Consider the following 18,099-nt stretch of genomic DNA (forward strand, 5'->3'; position numbering starts at 1 on the left):
TCAAAATTGCTCAAGTATAAGATAGAATCTTTGTGTATTTCTTTGGTATTGTGACCTTGTTGAACCGACTTTTTTTCACAAAACGGTCTAACCACAAAACATATAGCCTCTACAAAATGGTCAAAAGTAACAAGCTGTTTCTTAAGTTTTTGCACTAAAGTACCTATTTCACCTCCTTGATGATATCTAGTTTATCTACCCTTTCCTCCAAAAGTTGGCAAGTCCTTTCGCAAATGAAATTATATTGCTCCAAGCACTTGCATTCTCTCCTGTTTTGACCTCACCATCCTCTTTCTCTGGAACTTGTCTGCAAAAAGAACACACGTATAAGAATTCAAAGTGACGCTGTGGCCAATACCATCGGCTTGAACTAATTTGTTTCTTTTACTCAAGAACAATAGAACCCATCAAATGAACTAAATTTTTCTGTATAATACAAGTATCCAACCAGCTAGGGAGAGACCTAGTTTTATGCACAAGATACCTGGTCTCAGTAGGCAAAACACTGGCTGAAGCTGCACCACCTTCATGACAGTCTTCTGCTTTTGGCTCTTCGATACCTAAGTGCGTCAATTTTCCTTCTTCCTTAGTCTCTGAATTCTTAAGACATTCCTCTGATAGCATGGACTGTTGACTGTCGGGGAGAAGAGTACTGCCATCACATTTACTGTCAACGTCATTGATAAGTAGAGCTGTCTCGCTTTCTCCTTTGAGATGTGTTGCAGGCAAAACATTGGCTTCTTCAAGATGGTCTGCTTTAGGCTCTGGACTAACTAACTGCGTCAATATTCCCTCATCCGTAGTCTCAGAGTTCTTTAGACACTCCTCAGCTACCTTCAACGTTTGACTTTCTGGAAGATGAGGACTCTCATCACATATACTGTCAACGTCATTGCTAGGAGGAGCTGGCTTGGTTTCTCCTTTCTCAAGTGTTGCAGTGATGACATTATACTGATAACTGGTCCCAGTAGGCAAAACGTTGGCTCCTTGGATATGGTCTGCTCTTGGCTCTTGACTAGCTATCTGCGTCAATGTTCCCTCTTCCTTACTCTTCAAACATTCCTCTGATACCTTCAACGTTTGAATCTCTGGAAGATGAGTGCTGCCATCATATTTACTGTAAACATCTTTGTCCAGAGAAGCTGTCACGGTTTCACTTCTGTCATGAGAAGACTCCAACGTCTGATCCTGCTTCAGTGAGGAAGCATCATTCGTATTAGAAGCAGGGACTCGTGAGATTGGCGCATTTGGTCTGAGTTTAAGCTCTTGGAGGATATCTCTGACAACGTAATAACCGCCTCCCACTTCCTTGACAGTAACCTTCAATGTAGGGAACTTCCCAGCATTAGCTGCTCTGTATCTGCACACAAGACAGTAGATATCTATCTAGTCAAGTCCACATACACAAGAGAAGCATAATAAAAAAACAGAAAAGAAAGCCAATGGAGGATGAATTTTACTTGGAGACAAAAGACTCAACCACAAGTCGTCGATCATCTCTCGACAGCCTTTTAGAAGGCTTGGAGGTTGTTAAAGACTGAGAAACAGCAGGAGAGCTGTAGAGCCTTGGAAGCCGTAGGAGATGAGCGTTTCTGCGCGTAGCAGACACTGCAAACAAAACATATAATCAGTCCAGACATTTTGAACGAAACAAATGAGTAAGGAAAGGAAAGGGTGTATAGCCTAATGTTACTACTTACAGGTGATTTGTTTAAGCTGCTTCAGAATCATCACTGCACACTCAGTCGTTTACGAAGATAGAGACTCCGACAACAAGTCCATAACTTGATTATGTTTCTGATTGAGATTCTCAAAATACTATTACGATTATTGTAGCAACTGATCAAAGTAGAGTTTTAGTGTCTATAATTCATCTTATGAGTATCTTAGCTTTGGATCGAGACATAAAAGACCTTTAAGAGACTCACCTCCAGATACGAGTCAATCACCACCGTCGGAGACCAAGAAGGTTGCAGGGGTTTAAGAGGAGACACTAAAAACAGGGCGAGGACGACAAGTAGGGCTCCGGTTTCGTCTGCAATTTTCAGAAATAGATTAAATGGTTTTCTACCTAAACTAAATGGGCTCGTTCCTCTGGCCCATCGACTTCTCTCTATTATGCGTGCCGGTAAAGTAAAGTAAATTTTATCCTTTTTATTTATGGACCCCACTCACACACACAAAAAAACGGCCCATTAATACGACGGCGTCTTTGTCACTGTTTGTCCCTTTGTTACGGTGGCGTGTGATTAGAATAAAGGATGAAAATGTATAAGGAAAGGGTTTATGAAGATGAAGGAAATCAAATGACCTACATAGCCAAAGAGAGCCTTTCATTTCTTTCATCTAGATTTTAGAAGCCATGCTTCAACAGAATAATAAGAAGATTAAATGGTAATAAATCAAATACATTACAAAAGGTGTAAGAGAGTCGAAAGGAAATAACGTCTCCGACAACAGCAATTCGGACAAGAGAAAATAGACCAGAATTGTTCTGTTCGTTTCGACGGGAAAAATAAGCATGATCCAATCATTTTCTTTTTCTTACAACCTTGTAAAACGTTGTCATCTCTATGACTTCGTTTGCTCATCTTAGTTATCTTCAGATACATCCTATTACAACAGAGATGTAGAGTAAAAAGATAGCTAAGCTTTTCATTGATGAAAAAAACGCATAATGCCACAAAAGTAGAAGGAATTGCATTCGTTATCCTTTAGACAGACATTTTAGAATACAGCTCCCAACCTAAGGAAAAAAAAAAACATAAAACCTCCGTTTTTTACCAAAAGAATGCTTCTAGTTACTATTACTGCCTGCATCAATCACTTACATCAGGTCTTCTCTTTCAAGTCTTCTTTCTCCCACTCCTTTCCATCTTCTACTGAGACAGCTTGAAGACGCTCTGATAACTGTTCCACAGCAGAGGTTTCTTCTTTCCTCACCCCATCTTCTCCCACCTTTTCACTCTCTCTTTCATCATAGTAGCTGAAATCATCGAGGATTGATGTGTGCGCTTCATATTCTTTGGATATTCTCAGCATCTCAATCCCCTGACGTAGCTTCACCTGTTACAACATTTCATCAAATAAATTAAGTCACTTCCGCCCTAAATGAATGTTCATAAGACAACACATGCAAGGTTCCGACATAAGTAAATGCGCACCTCCTGAGAGTCTCGGCTGTGTGTCACCGGCTTGTTGTCATTGTTTTGCAAGAGAATATGACTAAATCGGTTATTCGGTACATCTTTCACAATATGCCACTTCACTGGGAACTGTCCATTCCACTTGCCTTGCTGCCAGTAAGCAGCATCCTTTTCAAAATCTACAGGTCCAACCATTTCCGCCACCCCGCAGAATTGTCCACTAGCATTTACCTGCAACATTCAAACTCAGTTAAAAGCTCACTGTCCCCTTGAAGCAAGAGAGGGTTATCTTCTTATGACTATATAAAGAGAACTTATCAAAAAAGCCATACCGAAAAGAAGAGAAAGATTGGACATTTTCCACCCATCTTCTCAGCATCTCTATAAGCAGTATCCAATTTCTTGCTGCCATGTGGAGTGCTGGCCCAGACATTATACTTGATGCTTCTGTGGACATTGTCTTCGCTAAACGACTTGACGATAAAGAATCTGGCGTTCTTATAATCCGTCGCAAATTCTGGATGATTGTACAAACTGGGGTTTGATCCAGCTGTGCTCGAGTCATTTGTTGCATCACCAGCAGAAGAACTAAGTCCAGAACCGTTCTTGCTCTTTACCCTGGTGAACGATCTCGGTCCTCGATTACCATAGAGATCACTGGTGGTAGGTACAGAACTGTACTCCTTTTCACGCCTTTTACCAATGTCAGAGGCTAATCTGACTGGATTATCAGCTCCATAGTATGAGGCAATAGAGCTGGGACTCTGGTAAGATCCTACAGGATAATATCCTCCCAAAGAAGAGCTTGAAGCAACCCCATTCCCATGTAACGGTAACTGATACAAGGTACCAAAAAAAGTTGTGATAAGCCATAAAACTATGCAGTAACAAGAATTAAATGAGCATGCCAAAGATGCCTTTCTCTGAAACCTTTAAATGGAAGAAAAAACTTAATATTGAGAGCCAAAACAGAATATGACCATTTAACAACAAAATTTTAAATGGTACTTCTAAATTTTGTGTGTTTGTATATTTTCATAATTTTGCAGGGAACCTCCCTAGTGATACTTTATTGCAGTGACACACACTTAATGCAATTTATTTATTTTGAAAACAAACTTTCACCTAACCAACCTAAACAAAGGATGTGTACATGAGCCACATAAATTTATTTTTTTAACAAAAGAGGCAGATAGAAAGAGTAATAAACCTGTGAAGCATTATGGTCGTATGGCCCAAGTATACCCATCGCTTGAGGATATGTTAAAGAGTTGTCCCCTTGATTCCCAGATAAGTTGCCTCCCCCATATCCACCAAAAGGAATCATATAAGCAGATGTTGGGTCGCTGCCACCACCAAATTCTGAGTGGCTAAAATGCATCCCAAACTGTGGATAATACGCTGGGGAGATTGGTATTTGGCTCTCCAGCATCATAGACGGGTAAGGGTTGTAAGCAAAACCAGGTTGGTACATAAGAGACGAATCTTCACTGTAAACAACCTAAGAAGAACAAAAAAGAGATTATATAACAAGAGAGCAAGGATAGAGAACATATAATAAGGAAAGTCATACAAACCTGTGGGATATGCAGGCCTTCAGGGGAAGTGGCATAAAGTGGATACCCATCCCAAGTGTTGATGCCTTGAGCATAACCTAGAAATCAATAATGCAAATTGAGCACAACTCACAGTACCGACATTGTTTTATTTAAACATAGGGAAGAGGAGAGAAGACATAATTACCAGAATGTGCAACATTACAACCGTAAGGATAGAGATTGGTAGGGTTCTGATGATACAGGGAGGGATCAGGAGGATGAGTAACGGAAGTAGAAGACGAAGAGACAATCAGTTCATCTCCAGGAGATATCTGCTGCTCGACGAAGCCCTTGACGCCTGCGCGAAGTCAACATAACTCGTTAACGAACAATTTGGAGAGAAATTAACGGCTCTCTCTAGGGTTTGAGTCTAATTAGGGATTTTGTTCATTGCGATAGATAGAGAGAGAGAGAGAGCAAAGGAAAACGAGGAGTGTACCGTAAGAGACGATTCGGTTGCGCTGGTTTCTGGAAGAAGCGGGATCAGCCATTGAAGAAGAGGGAAGAGAGAGATCTAAGAGAGAGCGAGAGAGATAGGAAAAGGTTTTTCTTTTTAAAAAAGGCTTCTTTGCATCACTGTCGCGGGGCCCAGTATTTAAGGATTCGCTTTTTTTAAGGCGGTTTGTGTTTCAATGTCCCCAACCAATCACTACAATTCGAACCACTCGCGTCGTTTCGCCTTTTCTCATTTCGCGCGTTGAGTAATTTGTAAAATTATCCAAGGGGGACAACAAGCATTTTTCTAAGTTCTAGCCTTAAAATTTATTTTCATTCTTGGATATCTCAAAGATGTTCCTATGGTGCTAAATAACGCAAAAGGGTAGACATCAACAGAAGAAAACGCAGATCCTGAATCGATAAGAAGATTGTGAACTAGGAAACTTCATCAAGATGGTCTCATTAACGATTCAAATGTTATGGTAAAATACAGTAAAAAAAAACTCTTTAAATTAATAATGTTAGGACTATGAGATTTTTTAATTATACAACATTATTTTAAAAATTTTCTCTATTTTTAGAATATTTATTTTTAAATAAGAAAAACAGTTGATTTTGTCATGTATATTAATTTAATTTTAGAAATTCAACTTTATATCGTTTTTGTTATATTATTTGGTGTATACAAAATATGTTTCATAAAATTTTAAATGTATTTTTAAATATAATTTTACTAAATATTATCAAAATATATTGGAGTGTTAAGAAAAAATAGAGATAAACTTCATTGTGAATAGAACACAAATAATACAATTTTTTGTTATACTTGTATCAACTTTATATATATAAATTATCAATTTATGATTTTAGTAGGACTATATATTTACATAGAATTTTGTAAAAAGTAATTACATTATTTTATTGAATTGTGTCATATTTTTGAATCGGTCCAATTCGGAACCAAAAATATTATTAATTTAGCTTGTTTATTAATTTATCAAACATTAATTTATAGAATTTATATTGTAAGTATTAAATTATTCCATCCTGAAACAAGTAGAAAGATAATTAAAGATTTACGAGAGGGAAGGATAAAAGTCCAGTCACGTCTGCTCACAACTCCCCACCAACAAGGTTTGCTGCTTTATAAGACAACTAGTATTAACATCCCGTTCTATGCACGGGCTAATTTTGCTTGCATTCAAATTAGTTTGTTTTATAGATTTCGAACGAATATTTTACTTTTATATCAAAATTAAATATTATTTTTGTCACATTTCTCTGAAATTGGATAAACGGGTAAAGCTAAAATTAGAGTGTCGCACATTTACACTGAAACACAACAGTTTAGAACGTAAGTTGGATTTTGATTTTTTTTTCAGAGATCCATTTTTGGAATAAATTTTTTATCAAAAATAATAAATAAATATCAACACATAAGAAATAGTTAAAATATCATATATGATCCATTTAGTTTTGTTTATATTTTTTTGTAAATAAGTATTTAAAATATAAGTATATTTACTGTTAGTATATGAAAATTAAAAACTAAAATAAAATCTTTTAAAAAATATTTTTTTATTGAAAATTATATTCAAAAGTATTAAAATCTCATGCCGAGTAAAGAGATAAATGTCCTACTAAAAATAACAGAAAACATATCTTGGGATTTTTTTTTTTTTTGTGAACTTGAGTTTTGGTATTGTTCTCGATTCCCTTCTTGTGAAATCATCTCTAATCTGGAACTTCAAGGATATAATATATATATATATATATATATATATATATATATATATATATATTATATATATATTAATTGATTTGTGTATAATAGACACATACACATGTTTTAAGAATATGTTATGCTATTAAAACTATATTTGAAAACTTTTCAAACCATAACTAACGTAAGTACTCGATTCATATCAGATTCAGATATACTTACTGTTACCAAGATGCAGACAAAACTCTGAATTCTTTTGAAGATTTGCTGTAGAAATATAACCATCTTCAACTTGAATCATGCAAAGAGAATTTTTTTTTCCAACTCATGTAAAGAGAATTAAAAGAATTAGAGAATGTTAATTTGAGAAGGAAAGAAAACAAATCTGAATAAAGGCCGTATGGATTTTTTTGCTACATGAAAATAAAAAAATAAATGATAGAAAGAAAATAAAAGAGAAGGAGAATAAATCCTATGCACCTTTGGAGTGTGATCTGACCTCTACCTGGTGTCTAAACTCCGTGAAAGATCTGATGAGGGTTTGATGTTGCTGTTACCTACTGGTACTGGCACAAAAAAAATTATACTTTAACTCTATATTTGCACCGTTCTATTTTTTTTTTTGTCGGGGTTTTTGTTGAGCCTCTGTATGAGGATCAACCTCTGTGGTGCTTTTCTATCATTTTAATGGAATTTTCAGTGACAAAAAGAAGATTGCTTGGAAGCTAAGAGATAGAAACTATCAGAACATGTGACGTGATTGGAAGTTATAGTTGACATGATTTTTTGAAAAATCTGAACGTGTTAGTGATATGAGAAATTTAAGGCTTTAGACTTTTACGGTTGCTAAAAAAATATGATCGAGAGTAGATTTTTAATTGATCATTTAAAAAAATATATACACACGTGTCAGGATTTGATTTGCCAAGCGACTTGCGCTTTAGTATATAAAGGATCACGCAGAGAAAAAAGAAAAAAAAAATTATTCCAAGAAGCCACTTTGCCTTATAAAACAAATGTCATTTGCTTATTGCAGCCAGCAAAGCCCCAACCCCCCCCCCCCCCCCCCCCCCAAAAAAAAAGGTATTTGACCAGACATGTGTGATGTCTTTGTGTGTCTATTGCTTTCTAATTACAATATTTTATACCCCTGCCTATTTTACAAGTTGGCTTTGCTGTTAAATTACAAGTCAAAAGAAGATAGAAAATATTGCTGCCCTTAACATCCCTTCCCACTTCTCCTGTTGTCTGGAACCCCATGGGCCATGCTCATCTTCACTGGTCCAATCCAGTCCTAGACTTTGCCATCTAAGAAATATGAAGAATTTTTATTTTCATGCAGTCAGTGCCTTCCTCCAGTGGCTCCTTCATTTCTTGATATAATCCACTTATTTTTGTTGTCTTGTCTCCTTCTTAACTTGTTCCTCCAATGACAAGGGCTTCATGCTTTCTTTATCTAATCCACCTGTTTTTGATTTCTCCTCTTCAGCCTTTCTTCTTAGCTTCCGCTTCAAGTTGTTTTCCGTTTTCTTCATGCGCACAATTGAACAGTCTTACAAAGTTTAGAAGAGTCGACACCCCACTGCAGTTTTCAACCACTAGCTAGATTCAAACATCTTGTTTCACATTAAGCTACCTATATGTGTTTTTTTTTTGTATACACATACATACCTTGTTCAAAAGGGCACTTAGCTGGATCTTCACCAAAGTAGAGAATCAAACCATCCACGTTTCTTCCTCCTAAACATAATTTATTTTTATGACCAAGTTCTCTCATCCAATGATAAATTTGGAGGTTTGCAGTAGAATAACTTGTGAAACAAGGCCATTTTATCATAACCCTAAAACTCTTTATTCTCGTTCGTAAATAGACAACCTTGTGTGTTTCGTCTAGGTTCAAGAACTCGAAGCTGAAAGAAAGTTTCCTTTTTGAATCTGTTAAAATGGTGTTTGATGTTGTGTGCTTTATCCAGGAAGAAGGTCAGTTGGCGCGTTTTTGTACGTGGACCCAACGATTTCTCCACCGGATTCGCCACGCGCGTTCTCTCATCTACGGCGAAACCGGCATTGATCTATCGGGGCCAGTTCATGTTAATGGGCTTTTCATTTAGGCCCGTTATGAAGCCCACTTAAGCAAAAGAGCAAAACTCAAGTCCTCCCTCTGCTCTGTTTCAACCTTTGCACTGTTTCTTTGCTTCAAAATTCTCTAGTGGCTGTGTAGCTCTGAAGTCTGAGCTTCCAGACTTCAAACCCTAACAAAAAACGACGGATACTAACTAACTGTGAGAGATCTGCTTTGGCATAAAGTTTTTACTTAAAATAGTAAGTTTGGCTACTTTCTCTGTTTTTTTTCTCCTTATTTGGCGCATGTTTAGGCGTTAGTTTAGGGACTAATGAGATGAATGATTCCAAGGGGAGGGGGCGTGAAAGAGTCAAAATAAAAAGGTGTGAAACCACTGAAAAAGGGTGTGATATTTTTAACACTAGAGAGAAGAAACCCACCAAATCCTCTCTCTCTGCAGAAATGAGAGACCACAACCACCCACTCTCCCACTCAAACCAAATCCATTTGACAACTTTGGGATTTCAAACTCTGAGACAGATTCCATTTACTCTCTCTGCCAAAAAGAAGAAAAGAAAAAAACTTTACCTAACTCCAATCTTTTTTTTTGACTTTCAAAGACTCTCTCTCTCCTCTCTATAGGAGGATACAGCCAAACTCACTCTCAATTCTCCCCCAAAAAACCTTTTACAACCCCTTATCTTCTTTCTGATTAACCTCTGGTTTCTTGAAGCTGTTCACGTGAAAAGGGATTCTCAATGTATTCCATCCAAACCATCACATCTCTCTACCTCGTGATTCCATTATGTCATTCACACAGTCTGTCTTCTCTCTGAGAATCTGAGATCATCCTCACCTTTCTCCAAACTCCAAAAACATGGGCCGCTTGTGTATATGGAGAACTCTCATTCTCCTCTCCCTCTTCGTCAAGCAAGCCAAGAGCCAAGATCCCAACACTGACGCCTCTCATCTCTCTAACTTCTTCAACCAAATGAGTTCTTCACCCAAAGCTTACACATTTTCTTCGTTATGTTCTTCGCCAGGAGTAGTCTGCGACAGACAAAAACAGAACGTCCTCCACTTCTCAGCTTCCGGGTCGGACCTATCCGGTGCCATCCCCGAAAACACCATCGGAAAAATGATAAAGCTCCAGTCTTTAGATCTCAGCCGCAACAAAATCACCTCTCTCCCCTCAGACCTCTGGAGTCTCGACTCCCTCGAGCATCTCAACCTCTCCTCCAACCTTATCTCCGACCCTCTCCCCAGCAACATCGGCAACTTCGTCTCCCTCCAGACCCTCGATCTCTCTTTCAACACCTTCTCCGGCGAAATCCCCGCTTCCATAAGCTCCCTCGTCGGCCTCACAACTCTCGACCTCAGCAACAACGGCTTTCAGTCTGTTGTCCCTCCAGGACTTCTCAACTGCAGATCTTTAGTCTCCATCGACCTCTCGTCGAATCGCCTCACCGGGTCTCTCCTTGCTGAGTTCGGTTCCGCCTTCCCGGAGCTGAAAAGTCTGAACCTTTCGCGTAATCTGTTACAGGGCTCGGTGAATGGAGTCTTGCATGGAAACATGGAGACAGTTGATCTCAGTAAAAATCGCTTTGATGGGCATGTATTGCATTTAATAGCCGGACCTATACACAACCTGTCTGGTTTAATTCATCTTGACTTGTCTGAGAATGGTTTTGTGGGGCATATTCTCAACGGTTTGAGTTCAGCTCAGAAGCTGGGACACCTCAACCTCGCGTCAAATCGATTCAGAGTACAAGAGTTCCCGCAAATCTTAAAGCTTTCAGGTTTATATTATCTGAATCTATCAAGAACCAATCTGGCAGGTTCCATTCCGAGTGGAATCACTCAGCTGAGTCAGCTCAAGGTTCTTGATCTCTCCTATAATAACCTCACTGGGAATGTACCTTTGTTACCTCTCAAGAACATTGAAGTACTTGATCTCTCGCTCAACAAGCTAGAAGGAGACATTCCAAGGACGGTTCTGGAGAAGCTCCCTGTAATGGAGAGGTTTAACTTCTCTTTCAACAATCTAACCTTTTGTGACCCTAACCTCTCACAAGGGATGATTCAGACATCCTTCATTGGCTCCACAAACAACTGCCCCTTTGCTGCAAAGCCAAATGTTTTAAAGGGGGAGAGCGTGAGCAAGAAGAAGACAGGGCTTAAGATTGGTTTGACTTTAGCTATCTCCATGGCCTTCTTGCTTGTTGCTCTGTTGGTTATACTTGTGGCAATGAGAGGTAGAAGAAAATCAAGAACATGGGCGACGAAGCAAGCAGCGGAACCAAACTTGTTAGACCAAGGGGATTCATCAACTTATGTCCCTGTTGTGATGATTGATAAGCCTTTGATGAAGATGACGCTTGCAGACCTCAAGGCTGCCACTCTTAACTTTGATAGTGGCGCATTGTTGTGGGAAAGCAAGTCTGGTCCTACTTATGAAGCAGTCTTACCCGGCGGGTTCAGAGCAGCTTTGAAAGTTGTCTCAAGTGGAGCCACGTTGAGTGATCATGAAGCCTCGGTTACTTTCGAACGCCTTGCCAGGATCAATCACCCGAATCTTGTCCCTCTCTCTGGGTACTGCATAGCTGCAGAGCAAAGAATAGTGATCTACGAGCACCTAGAGTATGTTAACTTGCATACTTTACTTCACAACACGGATGACTCATTATCATGGATACTCCGGCATAAGATAGCATTGGGGACAGCTAGGGCGTTGGCTTTCCTCCACCATGGCTGCATTCCTCCGGTGGTGCACGGAGAAGTGAAGGCTGGAACAATCTTCTTAGACTCTAGCCAGGAGCCTCAACTAGCAGAATTTGGTTTGGCCAAACTCTTGAACGAGGGACTTCTCGGTGATTTAGACGGCTACACACCAACAGAGCTGGAGGAACATGGCTCACCTACATTGGAATCAGATGCGTACAGCTTTGGAGTTGTTCTGCTTGAGCTTGTGAGCGGGAAGAAGGCGGAATGGGACTTGGTGGACTGGGTGAGAGGGTTGGTGAGGCAAGGAGAAGGATCTAGAGCCATAGATCCGACGCTGCAAGGGACAGGTCCGGTGGAGCAGATTGCAGAAGCTGTGAAGATAGGCTACTTGTGCACGGCTGATCTATCATGGAAGCGACCCACGATGCAGCAGGTAGTTGGACTGCTCAAAGACATTTCACCGTCATAACGTCACAATTACATACTAACTTGGTTATAAAGGTTGTATTATAATGTTGATGATTTGGAGATTAGAAGTGGTAGATTGTGTGATACTCTCTTAACATACTGGACAATACTAACATGGTCATAAAGTATGTATGTTCTATTTTGTTGATCATTTGAAGATTTTAGTGTGAACACGAAAGAGTCATTTATGTCTGAGTGGACTATATACATGTAAGCAACTAGAGAATACAACGCCTTTGTTTTATTGAGAAGGAAGAGTTTTGCAGTAAAATGAGATTCAAAGGCAGAAGAAAGGAAGAGTGGGTGTTTAAAAGAGATCAATGTCAATGTCCATAGAATTAACAAGCACCCCATCATCTTCCCACTTTCTATCTTTGGCTTTTGGATCTTTCTCTATTATACGCAATGGTGCATCCAATGGTGGAGGGACCTGCAACCACCCTACATACATTAGCCAAGAAAGACAAGTGTGTGACACGAGCTGATATATAAGAGCTATATTAGGTAGTCCTACCATGTCCCGTATGAGAGGCCAATTGATCCCGCGGAAGAAAGCATGCTGCTTTATCTCATTTGCCCCACCTTTGGTACCTAACCGTTTTCTTGGATCTCTATTTAGTAACATGTTGATCAACTGTCTACCTACAAGACTTACCTGCACAATACAATACATGGTTAGTAATTTTCTAAAGACGCATAGGCTGTTACAAGATAGATAAGCTCACAGGGATACTGCTGGGGAAGGTGAGATCTTTGTGCAAGATGTTGGCAAATGTCTTCTGCCTATTCTTACCCCTGAAAGGTGTACGACCATAAAGCATCTCATACAACAAGATACCTAAAACAAACATACATATATACAAAAAGAAGATCAGCATATAAAAAGGGGTTGTGAGGTAAGTTATCATAATTAGGTAAGATGGTGACAGGTTATATACCCAGTGCCCACCAATCTATAGCACTCGTATGACCAGCACCCGTGATGATCTCCTGAAATAAATATATAAACCATGAGCAGAATACCCAAAATCTTACACATGCTGAAGATGCAGTTACAACCTAGCTATAAACGAAGATTTCAAGAGATAAACATTAAGTGCATCACCGTACAGGAGCAATGTATTCTTCAGTCCCAACGAAAGAGTTTGACTTGGTGATTGGTTCTGCAACAAATGTAGGTAATGCCCGGCTCTTGGATGACGATGATCTCCTTCGTTTATTAGGTGCAGGTGGAACAATAAGCTGCACACTCCATTATTCTCTTGATCATCACATTTCTTTATATTACCAATACTAATGGGGCTGAATTAGAAAAGAAAAATGGAGTTGAACCTGGGGTGTGCAGGACGTCATGAATGAGAGATCAAAGTCTGCTAATACAATGTGTCCATCCTTCTTAAGCAGTATGTTTTCCGGCTTCAGGTCTCGGTACACTATTCCTGTTTTATGGACCATATATATGACGAAGCTGCTATTAATATTGAAGAAGGAAGAGACTCTATTCAAGCTGTGTGGCTAAATGTATGAACAAGAGATGTTTAGGTCAACAGAGACAAGGATTATTACCTAAGCAGTGAAGATATTCTAAGCCAATAACGACCTCTGCTGCATAGAACCTGATGAGAAAGAAATTGATTAGAGTAACTCATGAGGTCATAGTGCCCCTATTTAGTCATTATACCGCACTGATATTTGCTTCTGACAAGTGTATCTTGTGTTACACGTAATAAACATATGGATAGGGGTACCTTGCTGAATCCTCCGACAAAAACTTCATGGGTTGTCTGTCAAGCAATGCAAACAACTCTCCACCAGGGCAGAAGTCTGTAATCAAACAAACATGCGTAGATGTCTGGAGAAGGAACATAACGTTTTAGCAATGAGACGCAAGAACTGAACTGATACAAACAAAAGAAAAAAAAAACATCTATACCTGAAAGGAAGCGTAGAGAGTGGGAAGAAAAGGATGATCCAGAAGGGAAATGATTTCCCTTTCAATGCGTGCTCGGTGAGCCTGTATAAAACTGCACCTTGTCAATGAGAGAGATATAATATAAATTTCATTTTTTTGGAACTCATTCTCCATCACATACCTTGTTACGATTCAACATCATAGTTTTCTCCATTGCCTTCATGGCATACAACTCTCCTGTGCCTTTAAGTTCAACCAAATGGACACTTTGCAACCAATAAAAATTGTAAAATCATTTAAGTATAAGAACAGTTTTGATTTCAAGTTTAAATGAATACAATGGAGATGGTACCTGCCAGTATCACCAGACCCCAAAGGTTTTACTGGCTTGAAATGATGTAGTCCCACTGTTTCTCCACCCGCTTGGATCTACAAAAGAGAATATTGCAATCAAAACACAATGACTGAGAAACAAAGTCAAAAGTAATGTGGTTTTTGATGCATGCCTTCTGTATTGCTTTCCAGGAAGCACTCTCCTTTTTGTGAGGCAGGGGATAGACAGGCTTTGAGTGTGCAGCCCACAGGTCTTCCGGCGTCTAAAACACATTGACAAATCCATTGAGTTTATATGTTTGACATCTTTTGTGAAGTAATCATGAATTAGTATACCTTACCATATTAGCATCTGGAAGTTCTCTGACAGCTTCATCTACATTTGTTGCTGTAGCTTTCACCTGGATTATGACCAATGTGAGAGCCTCCTTTGATGGAAAAGATCATTTTTAAAAGTTGCAGTAGGGATGAACCACGTACCAGTTTAGAACTCTGCATCTCTGTTCTCTCAGACAAACGGTTTCGGATAGGTTCCACATGATCACTTCCATCAAGCTGCACACCTATGAAGTATTGAAGCTCTCCCTAATGATGAAAAAATCATGTAGTCAGCAAACACTTTACAGTTTTCTTCCAAGGAACTGAATCTAGACATAACAATAATCTCATGGCGACCTTCTGATCACGCATAGGTTGCAAGTGGAATAAGTTCCAGAACTTCTTTCCTGCATTGATTTAGAGGTTTTGATGAGCATACCAAATTGGAAACTTGCAAGATAATTTAAAAAAAAATGTTTCATTATCAGATAACTTACCGCTCTTAGTGTAGTTAATCAACTGTACAGTTATCTCCCTTTGATCTCTAATTGCGTCTCTTATCTTCTGGACAGTTGACTGATCTGTCTCTGGCCCCTGAAGAAACCTGAGACCAACAAATTTGCACAGATTCATATCACAACAATAAGAAAAACACATCCGAGAAGAATATTCACATACCGACAGTTCCTTCCCAAAATCTCCTCACGTGTATACTCTGTCAGTTCGAGAAAGCTGTCTGATGCAAATATCTGCATAGAGATCAGTTTTCATCATCATTTCAAGGCTACATGCTTACCACATGTGTCTGCACCAAACATAGTAGCAGATTAACATAAACATACAATGGGATTATCAGGGAGACGAGGATCACTGATGACGAAATTCTTCTCTATGCGCTCAAGAGTGGTGGCAAGATCAATCCCTTGGCGTATATCCTTTTCTCTTTCTGAACGGTCCCAACTGTCTCTCGGCTCTATAACTTCTGTGCTTAACATCAGTTCTTCAGGCTCCACACTAGGAACATCTTCATGCTTTTTATTCGAGCTAAGTGATTTGCTCTTTGACCTGCACATTGCATGAGGATTGACCACAATGTACAGCATCAGAATTAACTAACTAATCCATGTCAGTGGTTACACTTTTGTGAGCAAGAGACATGCCTTTAAGGATATGGTGCTGAATAAGACTCACCTCGCTGGAGTAGAAACACGTCCAGGTGTTTTGGCTGACATTGAAGCCTCGTCTGATTGTATAGCTTGTCTACCAGGTGTAGTAGTAGCACTATCTGGCTTAACCAAAACATCATTGCTCACGGAGTCCCGCACTTGAGACTTGCGATGCCTTATTGTTTGCACGACCTCTGTCATGGAATCCAAAGCTTTCTCCTTCTGGCGAGCTGATACCAACATCAAGAACAAGACATGTTAGCATTTTGTATATCTAAGTGTTAATTCTATAGAAAGATGTAGAGAAGCAGAAACCATCATATCGGATAAGGGATTTAGAGAGTCCATTAGGCCTCAATTCTTTATCGTTCACGCCTTCTGTGTATTTGCTTACTTCAACCTGCATCCTGCAAACAAACAAATGAAAAAAAGTGTGAAAATGAATGATAGAGTAGACAGTCGTTTAAATAAGGAAAAAAAAAACAGGAAGGTACCCTATGAACTTGATGGTGTTGCCTTGGTCATCCTTGATAGGAGTGATAGTAAGAAGATTCCAGAAGGGAGTTCCGTCCTTTTTGTAGTTTAAGAGCCTTCCACAGTAACTCTTTCCATTCTTGACACAATCTCTGATTTTGGCAACCTCTTTCTGGTCTGTGTCCGGTCCTTGCAGAAACCGGCTAAGCATGGGTTTCAAAAACAACATTATGCTAAGTAGCAATCATGGATGAATCTAAAAAACAGGATATGAGAAGGGAGTCGTACCAGTTTCTTCCAACAATCTCCTTGGAAGTGTAACCAGTCATAGTGAAGAATCCACTGCTGGCGTACACTATGGGACAGTGCGGCTGCGTGGCGTCAGAGACAACAAAGGTCTGCTGCAAGGTGGAAAGAGCGGTTTTGAGCTCCTGGGATACTCTAGGGAAGGCTCCAGAGTCAGAGGACGTTGATTCTTCGGATGACCTCCTAGACATCTTGCTTCGTTCAGCTTCAGTAGACAGCTTGAAGGTAATGCCATTTTCTCCTGACTCCGGCTTAACAGCTGATAATCCCCACTCAGCGGTTCTCTCAGTTATCTTTGCAGAGTCTTGAAACTCCATCCACTTGCTGCCTTTGCCGTTGCCATCGTGAGGCTTTGATGAAGAAGAAGATCCACTCGAGGGGTTGAAGACCTCGAGGGATCTGCGTTCACTTAACGGCTCCAAATCGGTCAAGGAAGAAGGAGGGGCTCTTGGCCTCTCCATACCGTTTCTTTAGAGTAATGAATTGGTTGGGAAATTCAAAACCAGACAAGTTTTAACAAAGAGTTAGATAGATGGATGGGGGCAATCACACCTGCAGGTTCCAGGAACAGCCAATAAAAGCCGTTAAAGTGATCAAGAAACACGTTAAAGAAAGATGAAGTTGGTAATAAAAATAAACAAAAAAAGAATTACTAGACGTGTAGCTTTATGAGCTGCAGCTCATGGATACATAGTAAATTGCTTTAAAAGGGACAAAGAAACTCACAACTGCACTGAAAGTCTGAACCTAACCTATGGTATGTTTTTTTCAAACAATCATGTTTCTGAGGCTGCAAATGAGCGATAATGCGGAAGCCTGGGAGGATAGATATCGCTATCTTTATACAAAACTCACATGGACCCATCTCTCATAAAAAAGGACCACACACTCTGTTTGCTCTAATACGTGCACTCATGTTCATCATTTCCTCTTCCTTGCATTTTTTCTTCTAACATCACAAGTTTTATTACATCTATTTTTCATTACAGTAACTGTTTGATAAACAAGAAGTCCGACATAGCAGAAAGTGAAAAAAAGTTAGAACCCAGTAAGTAAACTCACGAGTGTTGTAGTAGCCCACGCGCCATCTGACTAGAAGGAAAAATGAACACGTTTAAGTAAACGACTGTATCTTTCTCTCCGAGAGATCCTTTCGCAGACGACGAAACAAGGATTTGTCTTTCGTCAATTCATTGTCTTTCGTCAATTCATTGTCTTGTCTGTTTCAAAATAATGCTGAATTAATAAATGGGACCCCCCACCCACCCAACAAGAAACCTCATCAGGATATTACTGGCCTCATCTTTGCCCGCTTAAAGCCCCCCATTAAAGCCTTCAATAACGGGCTTTGTTATTGAAGATGTACAGGTTAAGGGGGAAACAAAGAAACTGAAGCACTTATGGTCTAATGGGAACAGCAGTAGCGTATCT

The 18,099-nt window shown here is 39.5% G+C and overlaps 4 protein-coding genes across 8 annotated transcripts; 1 reads left to right on the forward strand and 3 right to left on the reverse strand.

The window, feature by feature from the left end:
* Nucleotides 1-20: 20 nt before the first annotated feature.
* Nucleotides 21-2,082, reverse strand: LOC106387172. 3 transcript variants are annotated; one of them, XM_048752235.1, is made up of 5 exons: nt 1,929-2,082; nt 1,701-1,797; nt 1,461-1,608; nt 485-1,360; nt 21-307 (listed from the first exon to the last, which is right to left on the reverse strand). In XM_048752235.1, the coding sequence occupies exons 2-5, from the start codon at nt 1,729-1,731 to the stop codon at nt 196-198; spliced, it is 1,167 nt and encodes a 388-aa protein (XP_048608192.1). In that variant the 5' UTR covers nt 1,732-1,797; nt 1,929-2,082; the 3' UTR covers nt 21-195. The 3 variants fall into 3 exon arrangements, with proteins under 3 accessions (XP_048608192.1, XP_048608194.1, XP_048608193.1); XM_048752237.1 differs by having other exon boundaries at nt 1,701-1,818; nt 1,929-2,054; XM_048752236.1 differs by having other exon boundaries at nt 1,701-1,839; nt 1,929-2,048.
* Nucleotides 2,083-2,630: 548 nt separating this feature from the next.
* On the reverse strand, nt 2,631-5,334 carry LOC106387173 (YTH domain-containing protein ECT1-like). 2 transcript variants are annotated; one of them, XM_048752233.1, is made up of 8 exons: nt 5,184-5,334; nt 4,890-5,042; nt 4,724-4,800; nt 4,357-4,647; nt 3,479-3,982; nt 3,165-3,377; nt 2,832-3,066; nt 2,631-2,746 (listed from the first exon to the last, which is right to left on the reverse strand). In XM_048752233.1, the coding sequence occupies exons 1-7, from the start codon at nt 5,233-5,235 to the stop codon at nt 2,833-2,835; spliced, it is 1,524 nt and encodes a 507-aa protein (XP_048608190.1). In that variant the 5' UTR covers nt 5,236-5,334; the 3' UTR covers nt 2,631-2,746; nt 2,832. The 2 variants fall into 2 exon arrangements, with proteins under 2 accessions (XP_048608190.1, XP_013682441.2); XM_013826987.3 differs by having other exon boundaries at nt 2,631-3,066.
* Nucleotides 5,335-9,353: 4,019 nt separating this feature from the next.
* Nucleotides 9,354-12,347, forward strand: LOC106387175 (probably inactive leucine-rich repeat receptor-like protein kinase At5g58150). The gene has a single exon (XM_013826991.3). The coding sequence runs from the start codon at nt 9,845-9,847 to the stop codon at nt 12,158-12,160; it is 2,316 nt and encodes a 771-aa protein (XP_013682445.2). The 5' UTR covers nt 9,354-9,844; the 3' UTR covers nt 12,161-12,347.
* On the reverse strand, nt 12,327-17,483 carry LOC106387174 (phototropin-2). 2 transcript variants are annotated; one of them, XM_048752240.1, is made up of 22 exons: nt 16,651-17,483; nt 16,383-16,565; nt 16,204-16,295; nt 15,914-16,118; nt 15,565-15,787; nt 15,401-15,471; nt 15,220-15,326; nt 15,080-15,129; nt 14,885-14,989; nt 14,746-14,805; nt 14,578-14,667; nt 14,424-14,500; nt 14,253-14,337; nt 14,093-14,173; nt 13,908-14,011; nt 13,726-13,775; nt 13,492-13,598; nt 13,270-13,401; nt 13,098-13,149; nt 12,885-12,997; nt 12,674-12,814; nt 12,327-12,600 (listed from the first exon to the last, which is right to left on the reverse strand). In XM_048752240.1, exons 1-22 carry the CDS (start codon nt 17,127-17,129, stop codon nt 12,556-12,558), a joined length of 2,652 nt encoding a protein of 883 aa, XP_048608197.1. In that variant the 5' UTR covers nt 17,130-17,483; the 3' UTR covers nt 12,327-12,555. The 2 variants fall into 2 exon arrangements, with proteins under 2 accessions (XP_048608197.1, XP_048608196.1); XM_048752239.1 differs by having other exon boundaries at nt 12,327-12,589; nt 16,651-17,481.
* Nucleotides 17,484-18,099: the final 616 nt, after the last annotated feature.

This window comes from Brassica napus, chromosome C3 (genome assembly GCF_020379485.1).
Source record: "Brassica napus cultivar Da-Ae chromosome C3, Da-Ae, whole genome shotgun sequence".
Lineage (NCBI taxonomy): Eukaryota > Viridiplantae > Streptophyta > Magnoliopsida > Brassicales > Brassicaceae > Brassica > Brassica napus.

Bases quoted from the DNA above. Each gene is read 5' to 3' on its own strand.
- LOC106387173 (XM_048752233.1), bottom strand. From the start codon at position 5,235: ATGGCTGATCCCGCTTCTTCCAGAAACCAGCGCAACCGAATCGTCTCT. The intron at 3,983-4,356 runs GTTTATTACTCT...ACCTTGTATCAG, and splicing joins ACGACCATAATGCTTCACAG to TTACCGTTACATGGGAATGG. The intron at 3,378-3,478 runs GTATGGCTTTTT...TGAATGTTGCAG, and splicing joins CAATCTTTCTCTTCTTTTCG to GTAAATGCTAGTGGACAATT.
- LOC106387175 (XM_013826991.3), top strand. From the start codon at position 9,845: ATGGGCCGCTTGTGTATATGGAGAACTCTCATTCTCCTCTCCCTCTTC.
- LOC106387172 (XM_048752235.1), bottom strand. From the start codon at position 1,731: ATGATTCTGAAGCAGCTTAAACAAATCACCT. The intron at 1,609-1,700 runs GTAAGTAGTAAC...TTTTGTTTGCAG, and splicing joins GCAGCTTAAACAAATCACCT to TGTCTGCTACGCGCAGAAAC. The intron at 308-484 runs GTATCTTGTGCA...TTCTTTTTGCAG, and splicing joins GTTTTGCCTACTGAGACCAG to ACAAGTTCCAGAGAAAGAGG.
- LOC106387174 (XM_048752239.1), bottom strand. From the start codon at position 17,129: ATGGAGAGGCCAAGAGCCCCTCCTTCTTCCTTGACCGATTTGGAGCCG. The intron at 14,174-14,252 runs GTATGTGATGGA...AGTTTTATACAG, and splicing joins TGATGTTGAATCGTAACAAG to GCTCACCGAGCACGCATTGA. The intron at 12,998-13,097 runs GTATATAACCTG...TGTTTGTTTTAG, and splicing joins TATAGATTGGTGGGCACTGG to GTATCTTGTTGTATGAGATG.